The sequence below is a fragment of the Pseudophryne corroboree genome, chromosome 3, assembly GCF_028390025.1.
Source record: "Pseudophryne corroboree isolate aPseCor3 chromosome 3, aPseCor3.hap2, whole genome shotgun sequence".
Classification (NCBI taxonomy): Eukaryota; Metazoa; Chordata; class Amphibia; order Anura; family Myobatrachidae; genus Pseudophryne; species Pseudophryne corroboree.
Window position 1 is genome coordinate 740,121,765 of NC_086446.1, and position 17,111 is coordinate 740,138,875.

Sequence of the window (17,111 nt, forward strand, 5' to 3'; positions counted from 1 at the left end):
TCGGGCGCGCTCGGGTTAACCGAGCAAGGCGGGAAGATCCGAGTCGCTCGGACCCGTGTAAAAAAACATGAAGTTCGGGCGGGTTCGGATTCAGAGAAACCGAACCCGCTCATCTCTAGTTTATATGTGGTGGTATGGGTGTTTCTTCTGTTGGCAGCTGTCTGTCCATTAAGGTAAAAAGTGGATGGGAAGCTATAGTTAAATATACATGAATGCGAGTACAGTACTACTTTAGTGCCCTACGTTCTGTTCATCCTTTGCTGTGGGGATGACCAACTGAGCAGCAGTCAGAAATTCAAGCAAATATTTAGCTGAAGAAGGAAAGTATTGTATAAAGGGCCTGTCATGCAGCAATGTGGTTATGTAACTTTTGTTATATCCAGAAAGCTGCAAAACATAAAAAAACTGAGTCATGGTATAGATAATTGAGAATACTGACAAGTAATGTGGTCAATCAGTTATTATCTAGCATATATCATAATCGGGAACATTCAGATTTACAGTCTGGTTCTGAAGTCAGTGCTTTAGTTAAATTTATTGGGCTAACTGTAATTTAGCAACTCTAGGGCAGATTTATTAAGCTCGGTGAAGTGATAAAGTGGAAGGTGATAAAGCACCAACCAATCAGCTCCTAACTGTCATTTTTCAAACCCAGCCTGTAACATGGCAGTTAGGAGCTGATTGGCTGGTACTATATCTCGGTGCAATTTATCACTTCGCTAGGCTTAATAAATCTGCCGCTGAATCACATGCAAATTATTGTGGTAATTTAATGTGTTTAGTGTTTTGTACAGCTTGGAGAATATATAACAATGTGTGTTTGCAATAATCTACTAGTAATTGTTACACTTGATATTATAAAGAAATCGGCTTCTAAGCCGAGTACACGTTATCCAATTCGAGCAGATCAGCTAATAATTGTCTGATTGGCCAAATAATTGCATGGCTTGTATGCAGAAGCAGTAGCTGATAAATGGCTTCAAACGCTCCTGCAATGGTCAGATCAGGGGGGCGGAGTATAGGGCGTTGCACAGGCTATCTCCTTCCCGACCTCCCAATCCCATTGTAGAGTACACACTGAGTAAGAAATTGGTGCGCTCCATTCCAATAATCACTCGTCGTATTGGAGTGTTTTTTTGGATAGTGATCAATTTTCTTATAGTGTGTATCCATTTTAACAGATCACAATGGAAAATTGATAATCTACAAGATTCAATCTGCACATCAAATGTAAGCATAGCATAATTCATAGCTGACATCCTGCGTTGTATGTACCAAGATAGATAAGGTCATATCATATAGTGGCTCTTTCCTTACTGACATCATGGACCGGATATAATGACGCCTGAGTTTGGCGGGCGTGTGGAATACTGGCTGAACTCTGACTCTTTTTAAAGGGGCAATAACTTGCAAGGCATGGTTTTACCTTGCAAGTGATTGTCCTTTAAAAAATAAAAGTCTGAGTTCAGCCGGTATCCTGCACGGCCGCCAAACTCAGGCGTCATTACATCCGCCCCGTGTTTATTATAAATAGCAACATTTGTACATCTTCTGTTCGCTTAATATACGGGTAGTGGTTGAAAGTGTGTTGGTGTGCTCGCCCCCATTTCTAACAAAGAACATTATGCAAAAAAAGGGGCGTGGATTTGTGGTGAAGGGACATAACTCATACACAGGCAGGGAAATAAATAATGAAGTTGTCAAATAAAGATATATAGGCAGTCTTTTATGAACTGAGATATCTCATAATAATGGTACCAGGAATCTCTTTAGGTCCTGGTCTAATAGTATGTGCACTTTCAACTGACCTTCCATTCAGTGTAATTCTAATTTGAGATTCCATTGATGCAGCAAGCTGATAGTGTTTATAGGAGCCGGGAGAGCGGGTGACTCGCCCCTCCTACCTGCCCGATGGATCTGGGGAGAAGGCTGTGACTTTGGTGTGCAGGCTAGGAGTCACCAGGTGTGTTGTAGAGTGGTTGCTGCTGGCACCGCACATGCTCCTGGTCTACACATGCTGCCGGCTCAGCTCATAGTCCCGTTACCTGGAGCTATTAAACGTCCGTCCACTTCTGGTTGTCCGAGGGGGTGCGGGGAGGGGTGTCGTGTGGTTGCGTAGGGACTCAGAGTAGATGGTCCTAATACCGGTATACATACATAGACAGTACAATACATGACAAAAAACAAGAAACATGAAAACATTTAAAATGCCATTTGAATAATGCAGTGGCAAGAAGTAATATTTCTGCTGACCTATTTGATTGGAGAAAAATCCCTGTTTTCCCCTATTTTTCCTAAGCAATTCAACCTACGGATTAAATTTTTCCCATTTTTACCTGTTTGTAGAGGTACAAAAGCACTGAAGGGAGAGTAAACCGCACAAGGTGTATCTACCTGTATTCAGATTTTTCTCCAATCAAATAGGACAGCAAAAATATTTCTTTTTGCCATCGCATTATTCAAATGTCATTTTAAATGTTTCTTGTTTTTTTGTCATGTATTGTATTGTACTGTCTATGTATACCGGTAGTAGGACCATCAGCATTATATAAACCATATAAACTAAATAATATGGAGATTTTCTGCATTATATCCTAATAAATAAATTGGATTACACCAGATTTTAAAAGTAAACTGTGTTTGTGTGTATATGGTGTGGTGGGGTCGTTTGTGTGTACTTTGTGTGTGGAAGTAATGTGTACTGTGTGTATGTATATGTGGTGGTGGAGGTGTGTGTACTTTGTGTGTGTAGTTTGTACTGTGTGTGTATATGTGGTGGTGTGTGTGTACTGAGTGTGTACACGTGGTGGGGGCATGTATACTTCTTATGTGTATAGTGTGTACTGTGGGTGTATGTACTTTATGTGTGTCTAGTGTATGCTGTGTGTGTGTATGTATATGTGTGTGTGTGTACTGTGTGTTTGTATATGTGGGGAGGTGAATGTGTTAGTGGGCACGGATGTTGAAATTGATAAATGAATGGCTTATGACTGCTAGATGAGGGTAGTTAACGGGTGCTGCATGTGTGTGTAGTAAGGGGTGCGGCCTGTGTGTGTAGTAAGGGGTGCTGCTGTGTGTGTAGTAAGGGGTGCTGCTGCCGTGTGTGTGTAGTAAGGCGTACAGCCATGTGTGTGTAGTAAGGGGTTCTGCCATGTTTGTGTAGTAAGGGGTGCTGCTGTGTGTGTAGTAACGGGTGCTGTTGTGTGTGAGTGTAGTAACAGGTTCTGGTGTGTGCGTGTCGTAACGGGTGCTGCCGTGTGAGTGTAGTAAGGGGTGCTGCTATGTGAGTGTAGTAGGGGGTGCTGCTGTGTGTGTGCAGTAAAGGGTGCTGCTGTGAGTGTAGTAGGGGGTGCTGCTGTGTGTGTGCAGTAAAGGGTGCTGCTGTGAGTGTAGTAGGGGGTGCTGCTGTGTGTGTGCAGTAAAGGGTGCTGCTGTGTGAGTGTAGTAGGGGGTGCTGCTGTGTGTGTAGTAACGAGTGCTGTTGTGTGAGTGTAGTAACTGGTTCTGCTGTATGTGTGTAGTAACGGGTTCTGCGGGGTTAGTGTAGCAACAGGTGCAGCTATGTGAGTATAGTAATAGGTGCTGCTGTTAGTGTGCTGCTGTGAGTGCCCCTCCACATCACTAGTCACACCCTCAGCGGCCCCATATAATAGGCCCTTTGTAAATTTCAGCTCCAGGCCCATGTGGACCTTAATCTGGCACTGCCAATGCTAGTGGTGGGGGATCATAGAGACATAAATTCTGCATTATTCAAATGTCATTGTGTAGTGCAACCTAAACTATATAACAGTTGTTGCTGACAGTCAGCTATGGACAGTCACACACACACACGCCTGGGTGACCCTGGCTGTGTGCGCACTGGACTCTGACCTTGCTGCCACCCAACCCTGACCTTGTACTACGTCATTGTCAGTACAATTATGAAATGAATGAGGAGCCCTTTGCTCTAAGAGCACGTGACCGCACCGGCCACGCCCCTTGTCTGTCACTCAGCACCGCACACGTGAGCCTGGCGGAAGCGCTGACAACTCCAGGACAGGTGATACTGACAGCTAAGCTATCCAATCAGCGTATGCGCTCCAGTCCACCGCCCCTTTCGGGATAGCTATAGCCAATCCACTGGCAATAAACAAAGAGAGCGCTAAAGGGCGAAGTCAGCGGCCAACGAGCGCTTTGTAGCAGATGATGGGCGTCACCGACAGCCAATCAGAGCGTCGATTATGCAACAGGCTCCACCCGGCCGCGATGGCTACCCAACAGGCGCGGAGTGGGCGTGTCCTTGGGCCCCGAGTTTTACGGGCGTTTCGGGTGGCGGCGCCACCACGGCGGCATCGGGTCCACCTCGAGTCCAGCAGCTGCGCACTGGGGCCCCGCCGAGCGGCCAGCAGCGGCCCGGAGACTGCACCATGGAGCTGGAGGCCGTGCTGAAGGAGCGGGGCGCGACCGCCGGGGATCCCGCCCGGGTGCTGGGGGCCTGGGTGAAGCGTGGGTGGCCGACCCCCGGCACAGAGACCGAACTGGGCACCGGTGCGGGACCCGAGACCACCATGAGCCGCACACGTGAGCTGAGCTCCAAGGGCAACGAGCTGGAGTACGAGGCGCTGCCGGACGGCTCCACCGTCACTACACACATGCTGGCCGGGGCCGTGGCCGGGATCATGGAGCACTGTCTCATGTACCCTGTGGACTGTGTCAAGGTGAGGGCTCTGCGGCGGCCACATGGCGGGGGCAGGGGGGCGTGGGCTGCCACTCATTCCGGGTCCCCGCCCACATCCCCTTATCAGGGGTCTTGTCCTCCCACCCCCACACCGATCCCCCTCCCTCCACTCTGACAATGACAGCAGCCCCACCACCACCACACACTGACCCTGAGAGCAGGGGGGCCCTCCCCCTACACTGACCCTGAGAGCAGGGGGGCCCTCCCCCCACACTGACCCTGAGAGCAGGGGGGCCCTCCCCCTACACACTGACAGCAGGGGGGCCCTCCCCCCACACTGACAGCAGCCCCCCCGCACACACACTGACAGTAGCCCCCCCTCCCCCCACACACACTGACAGCAGGGGCCCTCCTCCCCACACTGACCCTGAGAGCAGGGGCCCACCCCCCACACAAATCTTGACAGCAGGTGCACTGACCCTGAGCAGGGGGGCCCTCCCCCCTTCACAGGCTAGATGGGCAAAGTGGGTCTTATTTGCCATAAAATTCTATGTTTCAGACCCTGACCGAAGGGTTCCGCTCCCCCCACACTGACGCTGAGTACAGGGAACCCCACACACACATACACCGACGCTGAGCACAGGGTTCCCCTACACTGACAGCAGGGGCCGCCTCGCCCCACACTGGTACTGATTGCAGGGTCCCCTTGCGGCACACGGATACCGAGAGCAGGGGTGCCCTCACCCCACACTGATCCTGAGAACAGGGGCCCCTCACTTCTGATCTTCCCAACAATGGCCCAGATAGAATCGTCTCCATCTCTGATTTACTTACATCTCTGGTCCACCACACCAGTTCAAACATTCCCATACCTCAACCCCTGGCCCATACATAATAACCCCCCCTCACCCCAAACTCCAGTAACAAGGGTTGTCCCAGCTCCGGGCCACCCTTCATTATTACAGAGCTGATGGCTTCCCACTGATCTCCTCTATGTTATTTCTTATAACGGGTGCAGAACCCTCTCCTCCCGTGTGTAACCATAGCTGGCATCTCTTCAGTGTTATGTTGTGAAGAGCCGCAGTCCAGGGGCAGCTGCGCCCCCTCCCTGTGACAGATCTGGACGTGTGTCTACCTGTATCATACCATGCAGCTGCTCTTCAGTACTGTCTTTACCATACACTGGCAGAATATTGGTGGCCCCCTGATTACATGCAGAGCAGAGGACCTTCTTTATACCGGAATAGAACCCTGCAACCACGTCTGCAGCATTGATGCAGTACAGTAAGAGAATGTGTGACTGGGTCAGTGGTTGCGTGATTGTGTTAATGCGTTAACATCTACATACCAGACTGTCTTATTAATGGTCTACTAATGACTTATGAAGGACAATACTGATTACAAATAAGTACAATTAAAAGGCACATCTCTTAATTCCTCGGTTAATTGTACCATCGTAGTGCCAGCCCCTTACAGGCCACCTCTTCTAACGCAGCACTAGGCTAAAACCGCGGTCAGGCCGAACAGCGACAAGTTCTGACAGAAACAAGTCAGCAGTCTTTATTTCCATGGCCTGTCAGCATTTCCCCCGTCCACGTCCTGGCTGCCAGGTAACTGAGGCGTACGTTGTGTAGGTAGAGTGTATTTGTTTTGCTTTCTTGCATTGTACTCTCGTATTTACTACGAGCAGATTTGCAAGGTTGGCATGGGTGGATACACCCACAGACACATCAGGCGCCATCTTAGGAGGCTCGAGCTGCCAGCCTGAGATTGCAGTCAGAGCCTGCGTCTATAATTACAGCGTTAAGCAATTTGTCTGTGGTTGCTGAGTTCGTTAGGACTTATCCGGTGAAACAGGTTTTGGTATCAGCAGGCAGATTAGAAACGGGTAACTGGATCTTTTTTGCTAATCTGTACATGTTCATGGGCTTTAGAAGGGGAGTACTTAGGGCCTATAGTAAATCACACCAGGTGGAATGAGGTAAAGCAGTGCACAGTGAGCAGCAGGCAGTGACGGTTGGATAAACGTGCAGAGCTTTTATTGAAGCCCTCTCCTGGCTATACATCCGTGTGACTGGCAGTTCTAGAATGCTCTGTCAGGTCAGAGCTGGCCATTTTGTGCATGTAGCGTTCAGTCAGTATTTGCCGTCACACCCCTTGCAGTGGAAAATGGATTGTTCTCCTATAAACACGGCACCAGGGCCGAATTTGCACCTAAATCATCCCTTGTCCTGTTTATGTTCTACCTCTAACGCTGCTGAATAAAATGCGTGCTTTTTATAACGCCACATTTTATAGAATGCACAACAGTCGTTTATAATTTTGTTTATTCATAACTCAATGTTAAAGTAGCATTAAGAGAATAGACAGTGGCTGCAAAATATCTATTTCTCTATCAGGGTCCACAGTGATCCACAGGATCTACCTTGGGATATGATGAAGCGACAGTGGATTGGGCACTAAGCAGTTAAGCCTTTCAAACTCCCAGGATGCACCGGGCTAGCCCCCTAGATAACAGAAAAGGCATTTTGAAATCTTTTTAATAGAACGTATCGGATACTGGCTTCCTTTATTACTGTAATTGAGAGAGTCTGCTGCCTCTTCTTCCGCAAAATACATCCTATTCCATTGTATTGTCTGTTTTAGCTACTACCAGCAATGAGAGCGCTATTATGTGGCATATGTTAAAGATTGTTTGGCCAATCTACTGTGCAGGGATCTTACCGTCGGTGTGCTGCTGTTCTTCCGGGAGCTCAGAATGTCTCATTACAGTGTTGTAATATCTGACAGCTAGACTGCGGCCTGTCCCATAATCCAGCGCTTTATTGCAGGATCATCATAGTTGATTTCCAGACTGATTATCAAGTCTTGATGACTCTTATATTGAAAGGAGCACAAACCTGTTGCAACATTTCTGTCACTGGAAGAAAGTTGCAGCAACCTTGTGTTTTAGGACTGCTACTATGAAAAGTGCCCTGGATAACTGCAATCGTTACACAACACAGCTCTACACAATAGAGACATAAAGCTTGTCCACGTTCTGACTTTTCCCTGAAGTACCAGGTCCCTCCCGGTTAGCTGCATTCGGCACCACCTGGTTAATGGAGAGCTCTGCTGGATGTTAGCAGAAGGAACCGGTCCTAGTTCTGGTACTCTTAAGGGCTGAAACACACACGCCGGCTTTTACTGGCCGGGGAAAAGGGCGGATGGCTTTTTCCCGTGCTGGTATTGTAGTTATCAGTGTGAGGGTTAGGGGCCTTTCACACTGCACGGCCCCGGTCCGGCTGCCGTGGCCGTGCCCTCTTTGCAGTCAGTGGACCGTGTGTGTGAAGGGGAGCTTTCACACACAACGTTTTTTCCCCCAAGCCATGTCTGCCGCTGCGCATGCGCACAGCATTACACTTGGCTTAAAGCCGTTGTGTGTGAAAGACTCTGCTGGATGGCAAAAAGTCAGACAAAGTTTGTCCGGCTTTTTGTCATCCGGGAGAAACCGGCGCGTGTGTTACAGCCCTAAAGGTGCATACACACGCTGCAGTATAGTACATATGCACACCCGCGGAGTTGGTATCGCAAGAAAAAATAGACTGTGCAGGCAGTTCAGTTTTGACTAGAAAGTGTACAATCTAGTTTCTAGTATAGTGAAAATTGTGTCTAGCCAAAATTGCACCGTGTGTACAGTCAATATTGGTGGTTCTGGGCTGCGGGGAGTTACAGTCAAAATCGGCCATTAGGCAGAATTGCACCTTAAGTGCATTGTAAGTGGTAGCTTATTAGTAGTGTTCACTCTATCACCCTGCACCTAATCAGCGAAGAGCACGTATTTTAATTGTGAAGGGCCAAATTTTAGACGTGATGTATCGGGTGTAGTACGGCTGTCCGGCGGTCTCCTGACCGCCGGTCAGCTTACCGACGCCGGGATCCCGGCAGCATACCGACGCCGGGATCCCGGCGGGGAGGGGCGAGAGCAGCAAGCCCCTTGCAGGCTCGGTGGCGACCTGCGGTCGCCACGGGTTCTATTCCCACTCTATGGGTGTCGTGGACACCCACGAGTGGAAATAGTCCCTGTTGGTCAGCATGCCGACCATCGGGACAGTGACCCGTCGGGCTGGTGGAGGAGGTCATGTGACTGTCGGTCAGCTGACCGGCGGTCACATGAATACCACCCGATGTATCAGTACAGCCGCTGTAGTGAAACATATCATATAAAATGTGGCCCTTAAAAATTAAAGTACTGTATGCCCTCCGCACTGATTAGGTGCAAGGTGCTAGAGTGAACACTATTAGATTGTCAGGACTCTTGACCAATCAGCTGTGCCGCATACAAGACAGACCTGCAGTGCGGGAGGTCAGCACCATAGACCGTGGGGTCTACTGTATTTACTAAGCCGTGGAAGCAGATAAAGTACCAACCAATCAGCTCTTAACTGTCATTGTTCAAACCCCGCCTGTGACGTGGCAGTTAGAAGCTAATTGGTTGGTGCTTTATCTCCGTCCACTTTATCTCCATCCAAGGCTTAGTAAATAGACCCCATAGTATTAAATAATCAGCTCCTATCTGGCATCAGATTGTGTTTGAAAAATGACAGGAGCTGGGTTGTTGGTACTTTGGGGTCTATTTACGAAGCCTTGGATGGAGGTAAAGCATCAGCCAACCAGCTGCCACTTTTCAAACACAGCCTGTGACATGGCAGGAGCTGATTGGCTGGTACTTTTTCTCGGTTCACTTTCTCCAAGGATTAGTACATAGACCCCCATGTTGTGTGCAGTCAGTCTGCGCAGCTGAACCAGAGCCAAATACAGGCAATTTATACTCTATTGAAACGTTATACATGTAAGTAAAACATTTACTGGATGCAAAACATGTCATTTTAGTACAGGTCCTTGCTTACACTTTCCCTTTAATGCAGAGCTGTGTGCATTTGGTTTATAGATTGAAGGACTCCCTTGTAGGTACATGGTTTGAGTCTATGGGGTCCATTCAATTAAGTGCAATGCTGTACATTACGATCTTTCCGCCATCGTGCCTGTAGATCGTGCCGCTATGGGACTGCAAACTAAAATGCGTGATTTAGAGGCGTCTAGGAGAGTGATCTCATGTTGTCATCACCCTGCTAGCTTGTACAGACCATTAATCCGCTGCAGTGATATGGTAGTTCCTTACTAGTCTACAATATTAAATACATGCTTTTACGGGTTGCATTAGATTGATGCTATTCCAGGCCCAGCCAATGAACACTGAAGGTGGAATTCGATTGTTTTAAAAGTCGGTTGGGTGTCTGTTTTTTCTTGTTTATTAGATAGGGAAAAACAGACTCCCAACTGACTTTTCAAACAATTGAATACCCCCCTGAGAATGTAATATTTCATAAGATCTGTTTTGTCAGCTGCTGTCAAGATATAAAAGCTAATTCTTTTTCCCCTTCGTCTTCTAGACCCGGATGCAGAGCCTGCAGCCCGACCCGGCAGCCCGCTATCGCAACGTCATGGACGCTTTGTTTAAAATCATCCGCACAGAAGGATTCTGGAGGCCGATGCGAGGACTGAATGTTACAGCAACAGGCGCCGGACCTGCCCACGCCCTCTATTTTGCCTGCTACGAAAAATTAAAAAAGACTTTGAGCGACGTAATCCGCCCTGGGGGCAATAGCCATATTGCTAATGGTATTGATGATTCCTGTCCTGCCTAATTCTCAGCGGTTTTTGCTTTTCTAAAAATCTGTGTGTGTCCCCCTACTGGAGACTTTCCTTTTTTTCATTAAGTGAATTCAGATCTTCCCGTCAACCATGCAGTGCAAGGCAATCACACCTCAGAGATAATCTATCATGACTGTGGCCTGTACCCCAGCAGAATGTGCTACTCTCACCCTAATTTTCACACTTCCAAAATCGGTTCCACATTTAGCTAATCTTTTTAAATATTTTTTTAATAATCAAAATTTGGATTCATTTCCTGTGCTCACATAAGTATGATACCCCGTTAGCAGACCTTAAGGCACCACATCATTCAGTAACTGAATGAATGTTACCAGAATCGGAGCTTTTCCTGTTCTGCAGTTTTTTTATTTTTTTTATTAAATTTGTTTTTTGCAATTACCCAGTGTATCCAAAGGGCCCAAATTTCTGTACACAAACAGCACATTTTGCACCCGTACACTGCGTTCAGCTGTGAAAAAGACTCGCAGTGGGAGGTGTAATCATAAGACTGCTCAGGAAAAAAAGGAATTGTGTTGTAGGAGCCTTGTTTTTCAGTGATGGGCCGCCGCAAGCTTACAACACTATCAATGACAGTATTGTTCCTGCAGAGTTCACACAAATGTAGTCTCTTCCCCCTGGCTATAACATGACTCTTTGCTGCTGAACAGTGCATCATGGGAGAGCCGCCTGCACCCCAAGCTGGTTAATAGCACCAGTTTATTAATGAACTGATTATTTGGAGGGCACTTGGCTCCGCATAGATGCTTAGACTTTGACTACTGCAAGGCGGTGCTGTTGCTAAGAGACTTGATTTGTGGTTTGGTTGGTCTGAGCCTGCCCTGCCAGCAGTGGATCACCGGGAACAGAGATGCGAGGGCCTGCTGCCACGGACCAGCGGCTGTGCTCACCAGCCCCCTCTCCCTGCTCATCCCGGGATTTCATCTTTCTATTTTTCACATAAGTGTTCTGAGGTTTCAGGATTTGAAAAGCTAAAAAAATAATTTAATCTCTATTAAGCGTTTAATTCCATAGCAAATATAAGACAAAAAAAATTGGTTATATAAGTACGTAGAACCAAAGGCATTTGCTAGACGATGATTATTTATTTGTGTTATGCAAAAAATAGGAAAGGCTTGATTACCCCCCCCCCATCCCCCCCCCCCCGCCCCTCTCTCACCCCACTATGGGGGACAAATGGATCACAAAATCTAATATTTTTAGAGACCTGTGCCTTGTTATTACTAATACCCTTTCACACCAAAAATGCAGGGGTCTTACCCGGGAATACGGTCCCGGGATCATGCAGGGACATTCCCAGGTAAGACCCCTTGCATACCGCAGTCAGCAGCCTGGCATATTGCCGGGTTGCTGACGTCAGTGGTGACACGGCGGCGCAAGAGATCACATGATCTCCAAGCGCCGCCTGCTACATAGAGAGTGAACGGGAGACGGGGCACATTGACCCGGCTCCCGTTCACACTGACCAGGTTTCCGGGAAGATCCCGGGACCAACCCTGGTTGATTGCAGGGTTGAAATGCCGGGGCAGGAATCCCGGGATTTTGTTCCTGTACCCTTTCACACTGAGAAATTTCCCGAGTTGGTGAGCGTTCAGGTGCAATAACCCGGGAAATTTTGGTCTGTGTGAAAGGGGTATAAGCTTGCTCAGAATACGGTGTGATTTGTTGTTGCCCTTTGTGGAGTTTGCTTATGCTTAATAGGCAAGGTTAGACTTAATCCTGAATTATTCCGGCCATTTGAAATAAAGAAATGTATTTTGTAGTATTGCACCGGGATAAGTACATATGCCACCTCAAAGCGGTGGCGCACGATCATGCAGCAATAAGTGCGTGTCACATCCCCTAGCAACCTACGGCTCTCCAGCTGCTGTGGAACTACACATCCCAGCATGCCCTGTCTCCGTTTTAACATGCCTTAAAAGCAAAACTATGGCATGCTGGGATGTGTAGTTCCACAGCAGCTGGAGAGTCGCAGGTTGCAGACCCATGCCCTTGGAGGATATCAAGCGCATCCAAACTACCAGGCTGCTGTCAAACCTTCTTCCCCGGAAGTGTTAATCCAGCGTAAATGCAGACTGTTAACATACCACTAATGTGAAATCATTTAGAAGAAATATCAAATGATATAAACAATACCCACCAGTGCTGGTGCAAAGAGAGTCTGCATGTTCTCTTGTTCCTCAGACTACTGGCAGCACCAATACCCATTCAGATTAGGCTAAATTAAATAGGTTATGCTAGAATGTATTGTCCTGATTTTCCAGTGTCCAGTGCTTCCCACTAACAGGGATCCCCTAATACCCTCAGTTGCCCATAAATACACTTCTATGCTATGCTAACAGATTTACGGTAAATGGGGGGTTTCAGTCACCACTTTTAAGTGTTTATTCAATTGCCGGTGAGGACGGCATCATCTGCGAGTAAATGCATATATGTGCTGCACCCGTGGTAGCCCTCGGATTGTGCATAGGGCTGCAAACCAAAATCTGCAATTTGGGGGAGATGTGATGTGCCGTTGCTGGCGTTTCCACATCGTTGCGACAACACATTTGCGTGCGTCCCCCAGTAATTGAATCGCCACTTTGGTATATTTCCCATTCGTGTAAACGGGATGTTTATTGGAAGCCATTGACCATGGAAGTACCTGAAATAAGGCCACCTTAGCAGGTCAAGGGGAGGCACTAGAACCCATGTGCATAGAACTATGTCTTAACATAACTAAGATTACAGTAGAGCTGCCCTTTTTAAGTATATCTTTAATTAGATAATCTATCAACATAATTCTCAATAATTGTTTGTGGCACTACTCTAGTCCTTAAAATGCATTGGCCAGCTTGTAGGCTGTAACGGGTCACAATTCTTTTTTCACCGTAGTCGTTGGTGTATTGCTGCGTGTGAGGTATGTTCTGTAGTGGTACACTGCAGGGGGGGACTGCGCGTTATTTGTATGTGTGTCCACGATGGAGAACTGCTCATGCGCAGCAATTTAACTCTGCCTTAGATACTTAAGCTTCTGCTGTGACCCTGCATTCCCTCATTTGTGGCAGTTTTTGTCTTTCAGGGGCAGCCGGATGTGTAGCGACGCTGCTACACGATGCAGCTATGAATCCCGCTGAAGGTGAGCTTACTTTGGTCTAAAACTATTTCCTCCTACGAACAGCTTAAAGGGAAACAGTCGCATATAACGGCAACACTGAAATAGTTTTTTTTTTTTTTTTAAACCAGCCTCGTTTACCTGGCTGTATATCTGATCCAGCATTCAGATTTGGTGATCTTTGTTTTTTTTGGTTGATAGAGATTATTTTTATTTATTTTTGCATTTAAAAAAAATATATATATTTTCTAGCCCTGGAAGATTTCAGTAAAAAGTAGTTACAGATGTGTCATTGTTGCTACAGTCACGCCAAACAACCGCACAGCGCACTGGGTTCCGTGAGAACGTTGTTGTTGTTTTTTTTTTAAATCCGGAAATGCGTCTTTGTAGCAAAGCGACTGTGCTGGTTAACTTGATATGCGACACTTGTACATCGGTGTGCGTCTTAGTCTGTAAACGAAGTGCTACAATGTAGCAGCCGCAGATTTTTTTCCAATACACGTTCTGTTCTACTCCGTATCATATCATATACAAGTATCATATATCAAATTAATCAGCACAGTATCCCTGTGCATCATAGTCGCATTGCGTTTAAATTTTCGGCAAAAAAGACGCCTGGAAGAGGTGTGTGGGACCTGGCGGCTTACACCCAACCTATTGAGGCTAGATGTACTGTATGAGGACATATCTGTATGGGCAGTGAGAGTCTCAAAATGAATCTGCTGCACTCTGTCAAAGAATTCCTTCCCCCTCTTGCTCCTTCAGCTACCCTAAGGGACTGATAGTGAGTCGGACGCTGCCTGCACTCAATACCTACATTCACTAGTTGATCGATTATTGGCTACGGTGCAAGCGTTACTCTGAGTGTCTGTGGAATGGCGCTATTGCGATATGCTCAGACTGTATCCGATACGAAGTCGGCCTGAAGCGCATGCAAAGAAAGGCTGTCTCCTGCGCGTGTTACGGGAGTGTCGCGGGCAATCAGTGAAAGTTGCTATGTAACAAGATGAGCAGCCACTACGACAGAAGCCATGTTCTGATGAGATGCCGACATCCCAAAGGTAAGTATCGGGGTCCTTGTTAGGTTTAGGGCCGGTCGGGTGGGGGTTACCTCTCGCCTGAAATTGAGCTATTAACAGACCTAAGTAACTGGAGTTATGTTTTCCTTATCATAGAACAGTAATATGTTTGTAGTTAGAAGGCTTTTGTGATAATACTGCTTTTAGCACGTACGATTCCATTAACTTTCATCTTTGTTTTTCCTTTGGGACCGCTCTAAATGAACCGACCTTCTTCTCCTGCGATAACTTACTGATGGTTTGGTGATTTTATTGGCAAAAGTTATCAAGCAGAGGATGCAGATGTACAACTCACCCTACCGGAAAGTAACAGACTGTATGAGGGCGGTGTGGCGGAATGAGGGCGCTGGTGCCTTTTACAGAAGCTACACAACCCAACTGACTATGAACATCCCCTTCCAGGCCATACACTTCATGACCTACGAGTTCCTGCAGGAGCACCTAAATCCTCACAGACAATACAACCCCTCCTCCCACATGGTGTCCGGCGCCTGTGCCGGGGCGGTGGCTGCAGCCGCCACCACACCACTGGACGTTTGTAAAACCTTACTCAATACGCAGGAATCCCTGGCCTTGAATTCCCCTAACATTGGTGGACATATCACAGGCATGGCTAATGCCTTCAGGACGGTGTACCAAGTAGGTGGCATCACTGCCTACTTCCGGGGAGTTCAGGCCAGGATCATCTACCAAATGCCCTCAACAGCCATCGCATGGTCTGTGTACGAGTTCTTCAAATACTTCATCACCAAGCGCCAGGAGGAACGAAGGGCGGGGCATTGAAGCGCAATACCAAAGCACACCTTTTATTGATACTCCAGGCAGCCGTTGACCTGTTCTCAGCCTGCAGGGTTTTTTTGCCTTTCTTTTAATGTTTTATTGTACCCATTGTGAGGAGAGGCCGACAACCTCCCAACAGTAAAGGACACAGAACAAAAGATATTCCAAGTTATCTCATTTGTAACCAGTGTCTGGCTCATACTGTCCTCACCATCTGTAATGTATGGATCTCCGCAGCAAACACTACCACACCTCTACGGCTGGAGATCCCTAGTATTATCACTGTGTATTCCTTAATTGCCTCTATAAAGAACCTTCTTAAGTATGCATCGTAATGCATTCCTCTGTTTACTACTGGTAGTATGCTTACTTGCATTATTTAATACTGCAGTGTTGTTTAGAAAATACAGTACAAGCTACGCATCTCTCACACTGCGGCATCGGTGCTCTCCAGACGCTTAAAAACCGTTGCGAGGCACGCCTGACCCTAGTGACTCATTTAGGCTGGAAAGAGAAACTCAACTTTGACTGGAGTTTCAATACATCTTTGTGCTGAACTTCACAGTGTAGCTCTGTCTTCAAATGTATTTTGTTACAGCAGGTCCCCCAGGGGCCACGTGGAAAGCTGAAGCTTCTCAGATATTTTTTTCTTTCCTCTACATGCACTCAAAATGTTTACCATTTGTTTCCGGCTGCAGTGTCCTTACCAACGTCTTGTCCCAAGACGTATAATAATTAGTCCCTAAGGCCGTTGTCATCACGCACATGATAATATAGCACTTAGACAACTTTGGGAGCTGGAGAATTTTTTCGTGGAGAATTGGCGCGACAGAGGATATTTCATTATTTTTTGGGCCAATTCACCTCCTTGACCTATTTTTGTAAGACTTGTCCTTATCGATGTTGCCAATTTGCAGAACCCCCCTAAAAGCGCGCCAGAGGCCACATATGCTGCTAAATTTACATAAAATAAATTTTAAAAACACTCCCAAGGGCAGAAGTGGTGTCGTCGCTGTCCGTACATAAGCAGTTACGGGTCTTGTGACAATGCACGGACCAGGGACTACTTCCAGTATAGCTATTAAAGGGCATGCAGCTTTGAAACGCAGGGAATAGAGACCTCAATCACGTCTGTTTGCTGGACGAGTTGCCTTGTTTTCCTTACAGCAAATGTACTTGTGTGTCTATCAGTTTGTACACATTCTCCTACAGTCATGTGCACAATTGATGACACTGAATGTGTGATAACATCTGCTGTAAACACATACACATAACTACAGGTACATTTTAATCTCCATTTTTTTTCTTTTTTTTTTTTTCTTAGAAGTCTGGGTTAGCTAGTGGATGAAATGTATTTAAGGCGCCTTCTCCATAAATCACATAACATCACCTGTTTTCCTTACTATGTTCCAGCAACGAGTATGCCCTGTACAGATGTGTGATATGAATTTTCTGCCTTCTGCTCTTGCTTACTCAACTAAAATTGTACTTCGATATCCTGGTCCAAACGCACATTAAAATTGAAACGAATTAACAGTTTTGGTGTCTGTACTCCAGTGATAAGTTTAATTTGAACGTGTTCTCAAGAATTGCCTGCAGTGAGCTTCATCAGGAATAAAATATTGGGAGTTGACTGAAAACGCTTTTTATTTTTTTTTATTAGTTTTTATTTTAACACTAGTGAGTGATGGAAATAACTGGGTTTCTCTGACGTCCTAAGTGGATGCTGGGACTCCGTAAGGACCATGGGGAATAGCGGCTCCGCAGGAGACTGGGCACAACTAAAAGA

The 17,111-nt window shown here is 46.7% G+C and overlaps 1 protein-coding gene across 2 annotated transcripts; it reads left to right on the forward strand.

The window, feature by feature from the left end:
* The first annotated feature begins 4,149 nt into the window (after positions 1-4,149).
* SLC25A28 (solute carrier family 25 member 28) lies at positions 4,150-16,861 on the forward strand. 2 transcript variants are annotated; one of them, XM_063962269.1, is made up of 4 exons: positions 4,150-4,697; positions 10,090-10,318; positions 13,431-13,487; positions 14,805-16,861. In XM_063962269.1, exons 1-4 carry the CDS (start codon positions 4,221-4,223, stop codon positions 15,323-15,325), a joined length of 1,284 nt encoding a protein of 427 aa, XP_063818339.1. In that variant the 5' UTR covers positions 4,150-4,220; the 3' UTR covers positions 15,326-16,861. The 2 variants fall into 2 exon arrangements, with proteins under 2 accessions (XP_063818339.1, XP_063818341.1); XM_063962271.1 differs by lacking the exons at positions 4,150-4,697; positions 10,090-10,318 and adding an exon at positions 10,340-11,053.
* The last annotated feature ends 250 nt before the right edge of the window (positions 16,862-17,111 follow it).

Coding starts and splice junctions, on each gene's coding strand:
- SLC25A28 (XM_063962269.1), top strand. CDS start 4,221: ATGCAACAGGCTCCACCCGGCCGCGATGGCTACCCAACAGGCGCGGAG. Junction 4,698..10,089: donor ACCCTGTGGACTGTGTCAAG/GTGAGGGCTCTG, acceptor TTCGTCTTCTAG/ACCCGGATGCAGAGCCTGCA. Junction 13,488..14,804: donor AGCTATGAATCCCGCTGAAG/GTGAGCTTACTT, acceptor TATTGGCAAAAG/TTATCAAGCAGAGGATGCAG.